Raw genomic sequence first — 18,126 nt, forward strand, 5'->3', positions numbered from 1 at the left:
CAAGGAACCAAAGCACAATTCTGTTTGTCTACAGGTATTTCTACTTGTAGACAAACTGTCACTGTCTGTGCCACTAATATCTCAGTCACCTCTCAATATCAGGTGTGATTAGAAGCAGCTGTATTTACTTGTTTCCATCATTAAAAAGATGTAACTGATTCACATTTCTACCAATTCTTCTCCTATAGAATTTCACTCTTGTTGAGAAATGAAAAGACACAGGCAGACAAAAAAGCTCCCTAAAAGTTAAGATGCTGCAGAGCGGCATAACCTGTTCTCTGCATCGGATTGAAGACTGGAGACAATTCTTCAAGAATAATTACTGGCAAGTATACTTCTTTTGTGGTGGTGGGGGGGAATGTCTCTTCATAGGTCCAGTTCATACTGGTCCCATGTTCCCTATATACTGTTTCAGGAATATTTAGAGTATCTCCTCAAGCAAATGATTTACCCAGAAGGATAGAAGGTGGGATGGGGAGACAGCAGTTACCCTGTCATGCTGCTCAGGAGGAATTGCACAGTCAAGTTAAACAATAATTTATCCCCAGGTATATGTGGACACTTGGGTCCTTTTGCCCAAGTAGCCTAAGACAGGTCCAAGACTTAATGCTGCACTATCAGTGCTCTCTGTTCCATCTGCTATGGAAACTGGTGGGCTTTGACCTGCTTAGGGAGACCTTTGACTTGATCCTTTGCAGCCTGGATGCCAGCTTTGGTGTGGACAGATATGGAGGAGAAAAGTGCTGGCTGTAAAGAACAAGCACCGCTCCTGCCTTGACACGGGCGCATGTAAATGTGCTGCCTGTGAGCTCTAAGGCCTTCCAATTTCTAAAGCAAGAATTTGCAGGGAAGGCTGTGGCCAATGAAAACAGCCCCTGTGAACTGCTAACTTAAAAGATTTCATTACTAATTCCCTCAGTTGCACACTGTGCAGACTGGGACATCCCTATTATGGCAGCATAAGAAAGCTTCCAAGTAGGACTGTGTTTATCCCTGTTGATTTTATCAATGCAGAGGTCTGGTCTACTAAAGTTTCTGAATATTTATCTTAAGCTCCCTGTTTGCACCTTCCAACATCCTTGACTGTTGATGGAAATGATTATACTTTGTAGTTTATGAGTGTAAATCACTCCAGGATGGATTACAAATCTGGCTGTCTTTAGGTATAAGAAATCACACGGTTAGTTTGGACACCCTTGCGTAGGATGAGAGGGTTCTTAGGCTGTCGGGTAGCAGTGTGAGTCAGTCAGTGTAGGGGTGATGAGTATCTCTGATGTCTAACCTGGGCTTTAATTACAAGTGATTCTGGACTGTGACTTTTACTGATTGTAAAGATGAGATCAAAGCCATAATACTGGGGCTGGAAGGGGTGGGGAATAGGGAGCCTGTTTCTCTTCATAATCTCTTTTTGGGGCCTAGCATTGCAAAGTTAGGCTTGTGATGTTTATCCTCAAGTCAAATTTGTAGCTTTTTAGCCAATCCCAGCTCCACATGGGATTTGTGTATCCAAATACCTTTACAATTACCCCAGGAAATGGAGTGATTGAGTGTTGGAAGGCAACCGTACAAAAACATGAGGCACAGAACTACAGAAAGATGAAGTGAGGCCTTACAGCGACACAGTAAAAAGTACGCAATATCATTGCATAAGATATAAAATGAGGCTACTCCGCTGTGTTCTCTGCCTACAATCGTGCTGGATTTTAGCCCATGATAATACAGTGAAAGGAAGGACTGGAGATACTCTTTCTGGGCAGATTCTTTAAGAAACAGAAGTTATTTGTCAAGTATTGGCCAGCAGTTTTGTTTTGTAACCAAGAATATGTGATTATTTTATAAAAAAACCCCATAAATATGTATTCCTATATACTATGGAAAATAATGTTTTCTTTGAAAAAGCCTGAAATCTCTTCAGTGACTTCTTTTTGGCAGTAGGAAGGTATGTCATGCCTTCTTAAAATTAAGGTGTGGTGCAGGAATTTGAATTTATGCTTGTTTTTTAATAAATGTCAAGCATAACTTTCCAGACTTGCCAACTTTTTCCTGCAGGTGGATTTACTGATAAGTAATGAAAACAGCAGTCCTTAACGATTTCAAAACATGATTTGAAGGATGAACTTTCCCAAAGATGTGTTCATACTCTCTAGTACGCCTTCTCATAGTTTAAAGTAGTTCTCTGCTGCGATTAACGTAGAAGGTAAAGAGCTGATGAAAATGAATGGTAATTACTATCCTAAATTTGCAGAGTGAAATACACACGCAGTTGCGAACAGAAACATGTTTGCAAATCTCAAAATAATGCTATAATGATATTTGGCAATTTATCTCATGTTATCACTGGGATCCTGAAAAAAGCAGTAATTTAAGCTTCAACTCTTTTTCTTTAGAAAAGCAGCGGTACCTGAGTTTGACAATAGGTGGAGCTGTCTGCGAGACAAGTAACCATCTTTTTGCAGCTGACTTTTCATACTGCTTTTAGAGCACAGCTTCAAGACTTTGCCTTATTGTCATATTCATCTGGTTCAGTGGGCTGTCTGTCAGGGGGCTGCTTTTACATCAGGCAGTCCTGAACCCTGGACGTTGAACATGCTCCCAGCTCCTGCCTCCTTTACAATACACGACTTGTCTCAGATTTCTTGTTTTAGTAGTTTGTTGTACTACGAACCAGTAGACCAGACTATGCAACTTTTAGCATTACCTGGAAGAGGTCTGGGGCCAGGCTGACTCACAGTGATGCAAAGGGCAGACTCAAGTGGGACTGTACTTTAGTTATCAGTTGCCCATCCCACGTTAAAATCAGGCAGAGCCAAGCTGCTGACATTAATAGTGAAGCTATCTAAGTTAGTACAACTTAATGTTAGGACACGTGCAAGAGAAAGATGCACAGAGCTTGTGCTGTTAGGGAGAAGCAGAAACGCAACATAATGATTGAGCAGATCAGCATTTAAAATCTTGCTCACTAAAATCTAACGCTCATCATAGGTCAAATATACTCTGATCTTTAATAATTACTGATCACCCAGTACACTAGTGAACATGCAGGAAGCTAAATCACTTGGTGGCACTTCACAGACCACAAGTAAATGACTGTCCTTAAAACGCGGGATAGGCAAAGTTCCTATGAATTTTCTCATAATAGAGGTAGACCTACCGGGAGAAGCTTTAGATCTTCCAGGATATTATCAATGTAATGAAACTCCGAGTTGTCCAGCCCCACCATCTCTTTTTTTACTTCCAGGATCCGACCCATCACGCCATCTAGCACTTGCCGAATCACTGTCCGTTTCTGCCGGTGAATGAGTTGGTCATAGGCCATCTCCAAGTTACGGAAGATTTGCATGTATTTGATGTAGGAGGTGACCAACATCTTGAATACTTTCACACGGTCCTTCTCTGGCTGGAGGAACTCTTCTCTTTCTCTCCGCAGCTGGATGTCAAGGTCTTTCTGGGCATCTGTCCACACCTTATTGTAAGTGCTAATTGACAAGAGGAGACTATGTTAACCCGACATGAAAGTAAGAGTTAGCACACAATGATGCCAGGGCTCTATGCATGCAGATTTCTCAAAAAAGCAAGCTTGGAAATGTGAGCCATTATATTTATAAGAAGATTTCAACTAATGGATTTTAAAAAGCCATTCGCAAAAGTTTCTCTTTTTGATCATTTTAAAAATAGGAATCTTAAAATGTTATTTTATTAATGAAAGTTTAAAAGTTAAAAACTTTTCGACTTCATCCTTAACATAAGCTCGAAGCTGCAACCCTGATAGGGTCATGAGTTTCATTCAGTTATGCTGAGATGATGATTTAATAGAAAAGGTGTGTCCCGTCCCCACCCCCTGTCCCCTCCCCACCCCCAAACCCTTATGATGGGGGAAGGTCTCTTTTAGGTCTTCCCGTGTTTGGGATAAGAACCAATTGATGATTCTAAAGTGTGTGCTGCTTTTCTGCCTTTCTGAAGTGGTTGCTCAGAGCTAATTGTAGGGTAAAGGCTGTGTTGGTGCTAATGCTAGAGCGTACCTGTGGGCACTACTTTGAATGTGAAGTGAGGAAAGTAATTTATTTCTGTGGCACCAACTGTTGCACTCCAAGCAATTGCTAAATGTTCGGTCCAGTAACTAGAAGATTATGTGACATGGAAGATGTCACCTAAGGCCAGCTACATTTCCAGAAGTGATAATGCTGTTTACTTGGCAGTTTTGGTAGGAACAGGTGGAGCTCTGATGTGAGCATGGGCTGGCTGTCAGTGGCTTTTCATGGTAAAAGCAGACCAGTGGCAGAATATTGTGGGGAATCATCCTAAAGGAGCAAGAAGCGGCCTCTGGGCAATGAGACTTTTATTCAGAGAACAGCTCAAACAGCAGGTTTGTCACTGAAAGATGCTAACATCTGTGGTAGTGAAAGGCCCTTCTGTGTTCTACTTTGCAACCTCTCTTTGCCAGGTGAAGACTCTCTCTTGGGAGTAACAGGCGTCAAAAAATCTTATGTCTTTGAAAATCTTCTCTACCAGCAGAGCTAAGAAATCTCTTCTGCACTGGCTTGTCAGTTATGCTGGGAGAAAAACTTGATTCACATTGCCAGGTTCGCAGGAGGAGGGGAAAACAGTGGGCTAAGGTAACAGGGAAAGTGGCCTTTTGGTTTTTTTTTTTTTAGACCAAGAAATAAAGGCCAATGGCCTCAATAGTGCACTCTAGACCCATCCATGTGCTTAACCAAGCTAATGCTTGCTGTTCCTAGATCCTCTCAGAGAAGGATGAAGACAGCAAAAGGCTCTGCTTCCATTAGGTGAGCTTTCAGAACAGACCTCTTGCTGGTCTGAGCAGCACTGGGGGGAGTGCTTGTGTATTAATTTTGACAAGAAAGCTGGGCAGCTGTTAACATTACTCGTGCTTGACAATAATTGCCTACGTTGGAGCTCTGTCAGCTGATTTTATCACTTCCAATCTCAGAGCACAGAACGACCCCAGGCTTGTGCTGCAAGAGGGACCAGTGAGATAGACAGGGCAGACTCCAGCCCCCAAGTGCCCTGAGCACGGGGTGTGTGCTGCACGTCCAGGATGCCGATAGGGCTGCTACAACTCCCTGCAGCAGTCAGCAAAACCACCAACAATCCAAGCCCTGCTATTGAATTTGCACCATTAACTTTTTAAAGTGCATATTATACTTTTCAGCTGACCTGGGCTTCTGCAGGATGCAGCTGGTCTTGCTTTTCCTAATGCCTCTGCAGCCCACCCAGGTCTTTCCCCTTCCTTTTTTCCTACTTCATTTACATCCCATTGCACCACCCGAATCACTCAATTGCAGCAATTAACCCAGGTGCAGGAGATAAACAAAATAAAACCAGCAGAGTAGAGAAGATTGGTATAAACAAGGCCAGCATTAGCTTTGACCTAACAGCTCTGCTGGTTGATCAATGGGAGTTTTGTACGCTTCCTCTGAAGTCAGGACACGGAAGAACGTATACTGGTGTGAGGTTCATGGGGTTTTCCAGCACAGAAGGAAACAACACAGTATTGTACTCACTTAGCTGTGCCTACTCACAGACCATTTGATAGTGGGGAGGTTATAAATCTTTGAGGAAGCCTAGCCCTGTAGGTTGTCCCCACCACCATACTGCTGATTTATGAACAGTGGGTATCCTCAGGCTAGAGCATTCTGAATGCAGGTTATTGCATGGAGACAACAGATCGTACCACAACAAGAACTGACTCCACGATTGTCCTCTCCAATTTACAATAATCTCCCTTTCTGCCTCCTCTGACTGAGGAATGTCAAGTGGTTCCTCCTGCTGAGCCAGCTAATACCCAGTTTCTTTTTATATTTTGAATGACTTTTTGAGGGAGGAGGGGGACGGAGTGCTCTAGCCCTTCAGAGTATATTAACATAAGGCAACACTGATGGAACATAATTGCTTCCATAAAGCATTAGTTTATCAGATAAGTGTTAAGATGATTGCAAGCACGTTGCTGTGGGTCAGATGTTAAGACTATGGATATTATGGTATGTTTGTAGCTTTTGCAGCAGTGATGCTCTGTGTAAATGAGGGCAAAAGAAGGGACAGACCCACTGGAGAATGACGTATTGAAGGAAAAGATTGATGCAAAACTGCTAAATTTTCAGCTGTGATAAGCTGATATCTCCTGTGTACCTGTGGCAGTCAGGGTGACTGACACCTTGGGGGACCTGGCCCTAGTGCTTCAGGTCGTTAGACATGTGATGAGGAACAGCAGATACTTGATTACTGGACAATGCAAGCAGAAATGTGATTCAAGTGTTTCTTTGGTTCACCCTGATTAAAAACTACAGGACATGTACACAGTCATTTGTTTCCCCTCCCCAAAACAGGATTAAAATAATTATTACAGGTTTTACTAGTGTCCAAATGGGAGCCCTTCTGGACTAGTTTGGAAGATCAGATGTGCCTGGTGTTTATAGACTTTTCTGGGGGACTTGGCAGAGCTGCTATAATCCTGAGGAGCTCTTCAACTTTGGAGACAAACGTGTTCAAGGCTAGTCAGGAGTAATGCATGTCTTCAAGGTTACATTTTAAAAGCAAAGGACAGGACTGACTCTCCCTGCCTGTTAATCAGACAGCATGCGACCCCTAAGTCCCTATTTGAATTTTTGCCTATTTATTCAGTCTCCCTTTGCATTAAGTTGTAAGCTCCCTCAAAATTGTTTCCACGTGCTGAAGGGGCAGTACGACAGAGTGAGCTGGCCTTTTATTTACTGTTACTGGTTTATCTCGTAGACTTGCTCCCATTCTGTAATGGGTAGGTTGTGAGCTGTATCTGTGCCCGAGGATGATCTTGCATCTGAATTAGATTGGATTAGAGCATCTAACTAGCCTACTAGTGCAGGTAACCAGCAGGACTGAGCCTAATTCTCCTATTCAAGACATGAGATTATGAAATCCTGGAATAGAAGTCTGTCTCTTCATCTCTGCATCTGTGTATATACTGTAGAGCAGTATAAGTAATGCTGTAAATTGTCATAGCAACTACAAAATAAGAGTGTTATGGGGAAAACAAGCAACGCTGTAATGGGATGAGGGAAAAACACATAAAGTGACTTAACTCCAGAGTCCTCAGAGTGTTTTCTGGCAGCTTACAGCTGGGAGGAGAGGTCAAGGCTGTACCTCCTGATGTTCCTTCTCTTCACTCCCACAAAGTAGAAATGGAGTCTAAAACAAGGGCTAAGGAGACTCTTTTACCATAGCATGACTTCTCGTTTGAATATCACTTTTATTGCTCAAATTAAAGCCTGATCCGCTTATTTAGAGTGAAGCTTAGAAATATGTTTTTCTGCTCAAGTTATAAAGAGCTGTTTAAAATCCTGACAATTAGGCATTGCCTCATTTTAATATTCCAGGGCCCTCTAACTCTGCATGTTTGCTTGACCCATCTCTTCTTACATTTAGAAAAATGTCTTGGGTTTGAGTACAGCTGAGGTTAGCCTGCTTACTTGTGTTGAACTGGTTTTGAGACTTAAGCATGCCCTTGGAAGGATTTGTGCTGAGCATGCAAACTGTCCCTCACACCACTCTTGAGCCAGTAGTGGAATCTGGCATCAGTGGGGTTACCTTTGTGTGTGTGGTTTTTCTGTTTTCCCCTGAACTGTCTTGGTGTTCTTATTTAGCTGCCAAAGGGAACACTATTTCTGTTATTCCAGGACACGGCGCAGTTTGCACTCCAAGTCTGTCTCTGGATTTGTATATGGGCTGAACCCAGGCTGCTTTGATGCCTGCTTTTTCTGGGCTGTCCTCTGAGGACAGAAGTATCTCACACTTTCACATGCCAACCATGTAAATGCAGAGTGTAGTACTGCATGGGCCCTACTGTTTCTCCTGATGGAAGAGCATGTGTAAAGAGATGGAAGGGAAAATATTTGACTCTGACTTGGTCCAGCTCTCTTCACCTAATATGGAAACTCCCATTTGATTAAATGAATGCTAAACCATGTGTGTTTTAAAAGATTTTTGAAGCATCTATGCTGCCACTGCAAACCATCTGCACTTCTCTTTTCTCAGAAGATGAGCTTGGGCTGTGTTGGGCTATATAACAGGGAACGGAGAAAGCACTGTCAGGGCTTGTGAGAGCAAGGGGGTGCGGCGCTGGGCTGCAGCAGGGGTCTGTGTGCTGGAGCAGGGCTTCTGTGGGCACAAGGAGCCCAGTACCTATTCACCACCACCCAGATCAAGCCAGCGGTCACGGAACAGACGGAGAGGGGACTGAGACATGTGTCTAACGACAAGGAAGTGTATGCAGGGGCCAGTCCTCAGGGTCTCCTCTGGATACTTGGGGCTTGACAGGTCAGCCATTGTGCTAAGCCCTGGGCAAACACGGGGGAGGGAAACCCTGCCCTGCAGCCTCTGTAAAATAAAGAAACAAGAGACAAAGGTTGGGAGGGGAAAGTGAGGCCCCGAGAGGAAAAGGGGCTTGCACAAATGCTGCTGCTTTTCTTCTTTTCTCTTTCTAAAGATCATCAGACTTAAAATGACTGCTGGCTTGCTCAGGTCACCAGAGTTATCTGTTTGCCCACTACAACCTGCTCAGGTATTGCATGGTGATTGCTGGGATAAATACATTATAGGCATAGCCCTTTCTTTTCTTTCTTCTTTTGTCTCGTTATAGACAAAACCTTTTTGGGAGTGGAGAGGTGCAGACAGAAACAGAGACCAGTTAGGCCTTGTGACACAACCAAATTGACTGAAAAGTGGTCTGAATCCCTGTTTTAAAAGTCTTTAGCCTGCAGTCTGGAGCAGTGCAGACTCACAGTTCTGAGCTTGGTCAGGCCTGCCTTGCTCCTAAAATAAGATTAGGCTCACAACTATGCCAAACTTCTTAGCTGATGGTAAATGTAACGCTACCAGATGACTTCTTCTAAGCATGCTTGCTCTAGCCATGATGTTTTACAGAGTTTGAAGTGTTTGGAGGAAATAAAGGATAAACCTCAATAGGCTTTCGTTGTGACAGGGGAAGAAAACATCCAGCCTGCTGGCGTTGTTAAAGTGAACAGCTCTATGCTTCTGTCATCTCCAATTTCAGTCTTTGGTACTATGACAGAAAGTGAATACGGGATACAAGATTTCTGTGGCATAAATGCAATGGGAAACTGCAGGGAAGGTGAGGAAGCCTGCTTAACTAAGCAGAGGAGGCAACACCACACCTCAGCGGGTCTCAAGCACCTGCTCTAGCCAAACTCACAAGGCTGATTAGAAAAATGGCTCTTTTCTTACAGGAGGACACTGCGAAGTGATTAAGGTGGGGGAGACATTATTCTAGGCTGGACTTTGCTGTAGCAGGCTCCAAGAGCCATCCTTCTGTCTGTCAGGCTGCAGGTCCTGCCTGGGCTGGAAGCTGCCCTTTGCTTTGAGGTAAGGAAGAGAACAGCAGCATCCTCTGCAAGCAGTATTCCTCCTGGCCAGGGATGCGTGAAAGGATGGGGAAGGAGAGCTTTGGTAACTTATATCCAATTACTGTGTAGCACTGCTGCAGCAGATGATGTAGTGAGCGCTCTGCTGAGAGATGGATAGCCGAAATAGGCTGGAGCTGAGAAGACCCTACCTGCTCAAGATCCAAGCAGTATTTGCCCATACCACGCTTTACTGGGTGTGGCAATGAAGTTTATTTTAGCATTAACCATCCTACATGTGTAATTTTCTTGTTAATTTTTTCTTCCTTACAAAAGGAAAGAGCAATTGCCCGTCCAGCTGCCTACAGTTGCATGCATAAAGGGCAAATGCTGTGTCTGGGTGCTGCTCTACCTCTGCTAAGATCAGGAAGCTTTAAGCTCAAAGTTAGAAAGGTCTATTCAGTTCCTGGAAAACTGTAGCCTCTTTCACCATTTTCTAGCACGAGTGCTGCTGGGATATTTCCACTGACAATGCTTTTTCCCAAAGGAGACAACGTACGCGTAACACACAAGGTCTTTCCCTACCTGCTCATTAAGGATGAAGGGAGGCACAGGAGGGAGTTGCAGCTTTGAGTCTTAGTTGTGATCATTTTGATTCTGTCTCTCTTTTCCTGCTTTAACATAAGCAAGATGACACTCTAATGCTCACCAGGGGTGGAAAGAGGGGCAAAGATGAATCTGTGAATGCTTGGGAGATGTATGAGAGAGAACATGCTAGGAATGCCCAGGAGGAAGCTAATAATTGTGGCGTTTGGATGGAATTTGAAGAATATGGCCTGGGGCCACATGGTGAATGAGGGGATAAAAAGAAATATTCAACAACAGGCCCAATCGCTGAATGTGAGGCTGGGGCCCCGTGGGAAGAAAATAGGATATGATCACAACGTAAGAAACTGCATCGTAATGCAGCCACATAAAGTGTGGGAGAGAAGACAGGATTAAAAGTTGCACTGACATTTTCTTACATTTTGGTTTTGCTAACTTAATTTTCTTTAACTGGCTTTGGGGATGTAATATAAAATATGTAGCTCTCCTTTGGTTGTTTCTGTCAGAAGCAGAAGGGGAAGATGCTAAAGATCTTAGACCAATATTTAACCACTGAATTGATATACGTTCTATTTGTGACATGAGATTAAATTTTAAAGCTTTTTGACTGTTTAAAGCTCCTTGGTGGCAGTGGCAAATGTCTTGTAGCTGATTAAAACCTGGTACAAATGGTAGTAGTGCCAAGACTCAGCTTTGAACGTGTCTGGACTAGGACTGTTAGGGCAAGTTAAGAAATTACTGGTCAGGAGCCTACACGTCAAGTAAACGGTAAACAAATTCATGAAAGAGGAGGAAATGCAGCAGGAAAACATAAATGCAAAACCATCTGTATATGTCCTGTTCAACGTCCAGAACAGAATGTACATCTATATGCAAATGCTGAGGTTTGAGTACTTTAGGAAGAGCGACACGTCCAGCACTTCTTAATCAACCCTACAGGAAATGTGATGGGTATGCTCTCTCGTGAGCCCTACAACTGTCCTTAGAAAATGTCAGCATGTCTGGACATGCTGACTTTTCTTTTGGCTGGCTGCTGGAGCTTACTGACCCTAAGAGAATGCAGCTGAGCGCTTTCCAAGTGTCCTGTCTCTATCCTGATACAAAGCTTACTAAAGCAGTGGAATAACACGCTTCCATGAGCTTTAGATCACACCTCTGTTAAAATCACTGGGCCTTAAGGATGGTGAACATGCCTCATAAACCGACTGGAAATACTGAAATTGCAGCCACGCAAATTGTGTGCTCCAGAAGTTGCCAGGCTGACGGCCCTGACCTGCAGTGCACGTGAGACAACTGCCCTGCACGCACACTTGGTATGTTCAGCATGTCCAACTGGCTGCACAAGACGCGTGCAATTTCTCTCTGTGTAGCAGCTGTTCTTCCAGATGTCTAAAAAGCAGCTGTTTACCTCAAGCTCAAAAAAAAATATGGGCTGTGTAGCATTTCTATACAGTACACAGGATGTGACTGTACAGTATTGAAAAATCAGTATTATAGACTCGGCTGTGGCTTACTGATGTGCCTACCTCTTGGTAGGATGGAGTCAGTCTTACATATGACATGGCAAGATCAGCAGCCATCCCTATGCCCAGCCAAATAAGGTGGTATCCACTAAAATATTGTTGCCTGAAGTACCAAAGTTCTTTCTCATAAACATGCATTATCAGCTCTTTACTTCACTGCCTTCAAGTAAGACAGTCTGTTGTAAGGCATTTTTTGTCATGTGGCTTTTAAAATGCTTTTAATTTGGCATGATTTATGGTACACAGCCAGGATAACCTCACTACCTACAACCATCTAACAATAGCCTCCGTAACTTACTTGAGAACCAACTCCATTGTACCTTGCAAAACAAGATAGCACGCTTTTCTTTCATTCTAGGCTCCTATTCTGTAACTACTGGCACCGATTGCAACTCAGCTCTGTGCCGGGGAGGAATGCAGAAGGCTGTGAACAGTAAACATCAAGATAAAATTTTTATGGATTCGCCAGCGCGGTCAGTCCAAACCATTTAAAAAATAGAATTAAACCTTTAAGGCCATATGTATTTAGGTGAGAACTTAGTACTATTTTCCTGATTGTTTAGAAGCATTTTTGATTCACATTTTTTCTGGCTTTTTAAAAAATTATTTATTTTTTAAAAGGAATGCTGAGATTCTCAGGTGATAACATGAATCCAGCTGCTGGGGCAATAAAGAAAAGCACAAACTGTCCAGAAAACTTGGTACACTGACTGACGTGTAGGATACAGTAAACAAAACTATCCAGCCCATTGCTTAACTCAAGCTCTGTGGATGCAGTGATTGATGAACCGGTGTATATTCAGGTGTTTTTACGAAGGATTGGATTAGCCTAACTATAAATGCCATGCTGTGCACAGCTATAGAGGGATTATAGTTAAGTGAGCCAAGTAGCATCAGTGTCTAATTGGAGTCCCTTACCAGCATCACTACCACGTTTGCAAACAGAACTGTATACATTTTTGTCATCTGGTGGGGAGATGTGTATCTCCACATGGATTTGCTGTTCAGTGCTGGCAATGCTAAAGAGCCCTGTCCCCATTAAAATTCAACCGAATCAAGCCAAACAGTTGAAGCACAAGTATTTTCCAACTATACTCAATTCCTTTTGTGTTAATCTAGTTTAACTAAGAACAGCCATGATTCAGACACTCAGTAGGAATGTCAGATTCTGAGATGACTCTCTCGTAAGAGATCAAACACTCCTTTTGTGGTTTTGGTGGGGTTTTTTTTGTTTTGTTTCCTTTTTTGTTTTTTCTTTTAAACAATGCAATTTAGATAACTATCCATTACTTTGTGAACTTCCCTTAATGGAGTCACCATGCCAGTGCAAGGTATGGTTAGTGCTATTACAAGCCAGGCCCTGCACCGGCTTAGCCAAGGACATAACCAAGCCTTCCTCGAATTTACAGCTGCTCGAGGCTGTGTTGGGTCTGCGTCCTTGGACAGAGCCCCCAGACAGTCTCTGCTGTGCCCTTGGTGGTGACTTTCTTTATTCTTCTCAGCCCACCCTTCTCTCCAGAGCCAAGGAGCAAGGACAAGGAAGCAGTGGAGCTGGCAGTGGTATCTCGCTGGGATGGCAACTGCATTGAGGCAGGAGGCTGGGTTTAGGGGAAACCCAACGTGGATGTGTCCAAGATCTAGTTCTGAGACTGGAAGGATGTTTTAGAGTCTGAGCGGGTTTACCTGGCAAAGAGTTGGAGTTCATAAAGATGATACTAAGCAAAAGAAACGGGAGGTTTTGAGGCTGGTACCAGTGATGCCAGGGGAGGAGAAGCCCATGGGTAAAAAACCAGCAGATGCTGTGCTCACCAACCTGCTGGGGCAGCAGTTTGGATATGGTCAGGTTTGACCAGGTCAGAGCTTAATGTGCAGGAGAGGAGCAGCAGGAGGTAGCAAATACTGCCTGAGGGTTTTTTTTTTTCCTCCCGACTCCCCCAATGTACTATTATTGAACTTGAGCAAGCCACATCCAGCTCAGAATTGGGAACAAGAGCTGCCCCAAACTGGGCTGTGCCCAGGGTTTTTACTGCTGGACGTGGAGGCTGCAAACAGCAAAATATTGAGGGATAATGTCATGAAAGACGCTCACAGTTAGGTTCCCAACTTTGTGGTGCAGCAGTAATAATGTTTTCTTAATACGGGGGCTTGGTATCTTCATAGTACTTCTGGAGAAATGAGTGTGGATCCTTGCAGGCGCTTTGATCCAACGCCATCATCAGCGTCTGGTTATTGCAAATAAACTTTCAAAGCTTTGTATTGTGCTGAAAGCATGAGGAGTTCATTACAGAATAAAATAGCATGTGCAAATTTTGGTTCGTAAAGAGAGGAAAAAGTATTTTTTGCAAGCAGAAAAGGGCCAAGTGTGTGAGTAGGAATAACATTAATATTGGCCTGAAGACTGCTGAGGTGATCCGATCACTTTGAGGGGCTGGATCCCGCCCCCCTTACAGGGCCCCCCCCCCCCCCCGCCCGGGTGCCTGACCCCCGCCGCTGCCTCAGGGGAGGCCGCGGCCTGGCGGGAAAGGGCGCCCGAGCCTCGCACCAGCGGGCCGCACCGCGTTTGTACCGGCGGCCGTTCTGCTCTGGAGGTACGGAGAGGAGGTGGGGGTGCTGTATATTTTTTTTTTTATCCCTAAATGGGGTTTTCGCCCGGGTACCTGCGGCCCCTCGCCCCGCCTGGCCCCCGCGCCCCGCGCTACTCACGCCTGAGACATGGCGGGGCTGCTCCTCCGCCGCGGGGCTGGCCCGCCGGGCACGGCGCCCCGAGGCCGCTCCCGAGGCCGCCGCGGAGACCCCCCGGCCCGGCCCGGCTGGCGGCGGCTGCTCCGCGGCTCGGGCAACCGGGCGGGCGCCCTGCGCGGGCCCCGCCGTTACCGCGGAGACGGGGCGGGGGTGTGTGTGTGTGTGAGGCCGCCCCCCCCCGAGCTGCTTCAGGACCGGTCCTGGGAAGAAAGTAAATGTTTTATTTATTTGTTTTCCCAAATATTTTTTCCCAAATATTCCCTCGCCCCCTTTTTCCCCCCTTTTTCCTCCCCTTTCCCCCCCCCGTTTTCCCCCGTTTTTCCTTTTCCCCTTTTTTCCCCTTTTTTCCCCCTTTTTCCCCCTTTTTCCCCCTTTTTCCCCCTTTTTCCCCCTTTTCCCCCTTTTTTCCCCTTTTTTCCCCTTTTTTCCCCTTTTTTCCCCTTTTTTCCCCCTTTTTCCCCCTTTTTCCCCCTTTTTCCCCCTTTTTCCCCTTTTTTCCCCTTTTTTCCCCTTTTTTCCCCTTTTTTCCCCTTTTTTTCCCCCTTTTTCCCCCTTTTTCCCCCTTTTTCCCCCTTTTTCCCCCTTTTTCCCCCTTTTTCCCCCTTTTTTCCCCTTTTTTCCCCTTTTTTCCCCTTTTTTTCCCCTTTTTTTCCCCTTTTTTCCCCTTTTTTCCCCTTTTTTCCCCTTTTTTCCCCTTTTTTCCCCTTTTTTCCCCTTTTTTCCCCTTTTTTCCCCCTTTTTCCCCTTTTTTCCCCTTTTTTCCCCTCTTTTCCCCTCTTCCCCCCCTTTCCCCCACCTTTCCCCATTTTTCCCCTTTTTTCCCCCTTTTTTCCTTTATTTCCCCTTTATTTCCCCTTTTTCCCCCTTTTTCCCCCTTTTTCCCTTTTTTCCCCCCTTATTTCTTTTTTCTCCCAAGGGATTGTCCCAGTTGCATTCACATTTTTCTTTTATTTTTTCTTTTTTCTTTCCCCAAGTACCTATCAAGGCAAGTTTCTCGTGGTTTTCCATTCCTTTACCACTTAAAAAACAGTTTATTATTATTTTTTTCTCTTGCAATAGCTGGACACCTGCCTCAGTCATTGTATTTCCCCCATTATTTGCATCCCCAAACAGAGCACGTCTGTATGCTGGGGTGGCTGGGAAGCGACTGCCAAGGCTGGGGCCGTTTCTATCCCACCTATTGGTGCTTCATCATTCCTAGCAGGATTTGCTCTTTTTTTTTGCTTCCCTTAAAAAAAAAAAAAATGGGGGAAATGGGAGCATGTTGCAATGCAGCCTGTAAAATCCCATCTGTAATTTCTGAGCCCTGATTTGGTAGGAGGCTGGCTTTGAGGGCAATACAGCTGTTTTGTCTCCTTGTAAAATGATGTCTAGCTGGTAGTGAAGCTGGAATTTTTAAAAAATAATGGCTTTAATTTATTGCCTGTGTGCAGACTGAGAAGCATCCGTTGCAGAACATTAAAAGGTTCCTTCTTTAAAAGGGGAAAAATCAAAGCTAGCAAGGCAGGATTACAGCACATCACATTTTTGGGTGGAAGAAGTGCACTCCTCCACAGAGCAGGTGGGGAGGAGAAAAAGCAAGAAGTTTGGGACAATGAGTGTTTTGCCAGCAGTTGTATTTTTCGCCGTAAATCTCTGGGTGTCTGTGTTCCTTTGCTTTTACCTCCCACCCTTGAAGCCCCAGCTCATAACTAGGTGAGACTCTTGGCTATCGAGTTTTCAAAATAAAGTTCCTAGGTTTTGGAGGAAAAGCTTAAAAATGTGAACCTTGAAGGATCAAAATGTAATAAAAAGCATCGAATGCATATTATTTTTTTGAGCTGTACGATGGCTATGCCCATTGCATGATTTCTTTTGGTGTGTTGGATCGGTGGGGTTTTTTAGGAGTAAGTGAGCTTGAGTACCTGTTGCTTTTTCTTTGGGGAGACCGTTGGAAAATGGTGTAGAATCAGCTTGTAATTAGCTGTGTTAATGTGAAAGTGCCTGATTCTAATCCATCTGCAGGTCAGGAGGGGTCTCAAAAGCAGTAAGTAGCTTATATTTTGTTCTTACTTAGTACCTTAACCAAGTCTTCACAGCCTGAATGGGAACTTCACATTTTTATTTTCATGAATATGGACATTTGTACATTTCTTTTTTTTTTTTTTGCTAAACTAATTTTTTTCAGCCAAGAATTTTACCCGCAGAATCCCAGCAGTACTGTCTCCACCAGTGCGTGTGGTTTTAAGAACCAGTTGGCCACAACTCCTAAGCAATGTACCTTTTCCTGTAGACCTCAAGATACTGTTATCAAGTCTTCAAGAGAAAGGGAGTAATGCTGGCAATTCAGTAAGTAAATTCAGGAATTGGAGTCAGAATAGAATATGACTTTAGTTCTTTTCTTTTGCAATGCACCGCTCAAAAATAGCTTCTAAAATTAATAGCTAAGTAACATATTGCACGTGTTCAAGACAAAAAACTAGGAAGTTTTCTGAAGCAATTGAAATGAGAGCAGCAAGACTGCTCGATACGATGTGGGTGTTAATTATTAATCTGAATTTATTGCCCTCCGTTAGCACCTCGGTGTCACAGTGCAAAGGATGGTCTTTATTGTCTATTAAAGATGAAGTAATGCCCGTTGCTCACTCCCAACCTGGTCTTCTCCTCCCCCCCAAAGAAAGTTGGAGGAAAGCAAGCATCTTCTTTTTAAAAATGGGAAATTAAACTACAAAAAAGTGATGTGTGTAAGAGCATACAGGGAGCCTGTGCACAAGCTGAGGGGCTTTTTATTTTCATCATTTTATAGGGAACTTGGAAAAAAAAAAAATCATGTTGCTGCGAAAAGTCATGCAGTAAAATTAATTATGAAATAAGCAGAGTTGGTACTTTTTTTCATGGGAGAGGAGCCTGCTTTGTAGCTGAAATGGGAGTAGTGTATGACTGAGAATAACTAATTGGTTTAGCCTAAGAAAACAGACATAAACAAGAGAAAGGAGGGAGTGTGAGATGTTCTGGTTTGCGGTAGGTTTCCAGTTGAATCCTTGAGCTTTCAAGTAATTTGGAGTGAGAGGATGCAGGTCTGCCTGAGCTGTTTGGACAGTGCTATCCTTAAAGGACTGCCCCGTGATATATTTTCTGCTGTGGCTACGTCTCCGCTTCAGGTTTGGCACAGCTGCTCTCCATCCCCATCTCCAGCTTTCTCCTTATCTCCCTTCTTGCCTCTTCCCCTGGAGCACCGCAGCCTGAATTGCAGCTGAGGTCCAGCAGACCGTTGACGGTCAGTCAACACCATGAAGTCTTTCCAGTCTTTCCAGTCCAGGATCACACGTCTCCAATAATCCCTACAGGCACCAAACCATCTGAGATCTCTAGATACCACCAGAGATTAAAGGGATTTGTAGTTGTTATTCCACTTGTATAGCATCGATAACAACTTCCTCATCCAGATCATGTTGCATTAAAAAATAAAACTGTGTTATTTAATCTATCCAGCAGGAATAGGTGATGGGTTTTATACAGCGTGTTCCTTTTGGCATCTGTAATTCCTTAGGCTCTTGCAAACATGAGCTTAAAAGTTCTGCTGCCTTGGAAACTAGGTGCCATCATTTTTCAAAAAAGTCTTTTATTACGAGCTTAAGAGGCGACTAGTGAGCTTACAAGGGGATAACATATAAAACTGGAGGACCTTGTTCCTCTAAATGCAGGTCCCTGGCAAAGAGCTTAGTCCACCTGTCTCTTATTGAGTAAGGGCTTAAGTAAAGCGAGGAACGTAATAGGAAAAACGTTCTGCTTTTGCAACTCGTATTTCAAAGCACTTACAAAGGTCTGGATTGTCACTCAAGGCACAGGATGGAGGGTGGAGTGGGGGTGTTTTTGCATGTTGCTGGCCCAAAGAGCGTGCAGAGGGAGAGGCTGTGGGTCAG

At 44.1% G+C, this 18,126-nt stretch overlaps 1 protein-coding gene across 4 annotated transcripts in view; it reads right to left on the bottom strand.

Moving 5' to 3' along the window:
- DRC11 (dynein regulatory complex subunit 11) overlaps positions 1-14,314 on the bottom strand; it is a 111,779-nt gene extending 97,465 nt beyond the window's left edge. For all 4 annotated transcript variants that reach the window (XM_074872518.1, XM_074872517.1, XM_074872515.1 and 1 more), the window contains exons 1-2: positions 14,186-14,314; positions 3,152-3,476 (exon numbers count right to left, since the gene is read on the bottom strand). In XM_074872518.1, coding sequence (XP_074728619.1) covers positions 3,152-3,476; positions 14,186-14,196 — 336 coding nt within the window. In that variant the 5' untranslated portion in view covers positions 14,197-14,314. The remainder of the gene's footprint in view (positions 1-3,151; positions 3,477-14,185) is intronic.
- Between the last annotated feature and the right edge of the window lie 3,812 nt (positions 14,315-18,126).

This window comes from Strix uralensis, chromosome 6 (genome assembly GCF_047716275.1).
Source record: "Strix uralensis isolate ZFMK-TIS-50842 chromosome 6, bStrUra1, whole genome shotgun sequence".
In the NCBI taxonomy this organism is placed as follows: domain Eukaryota; kingdom Metazoa; phylum Chordata; class Aves; order Strigiformes; family Strigidae; genus Strix; species Strix uralensis.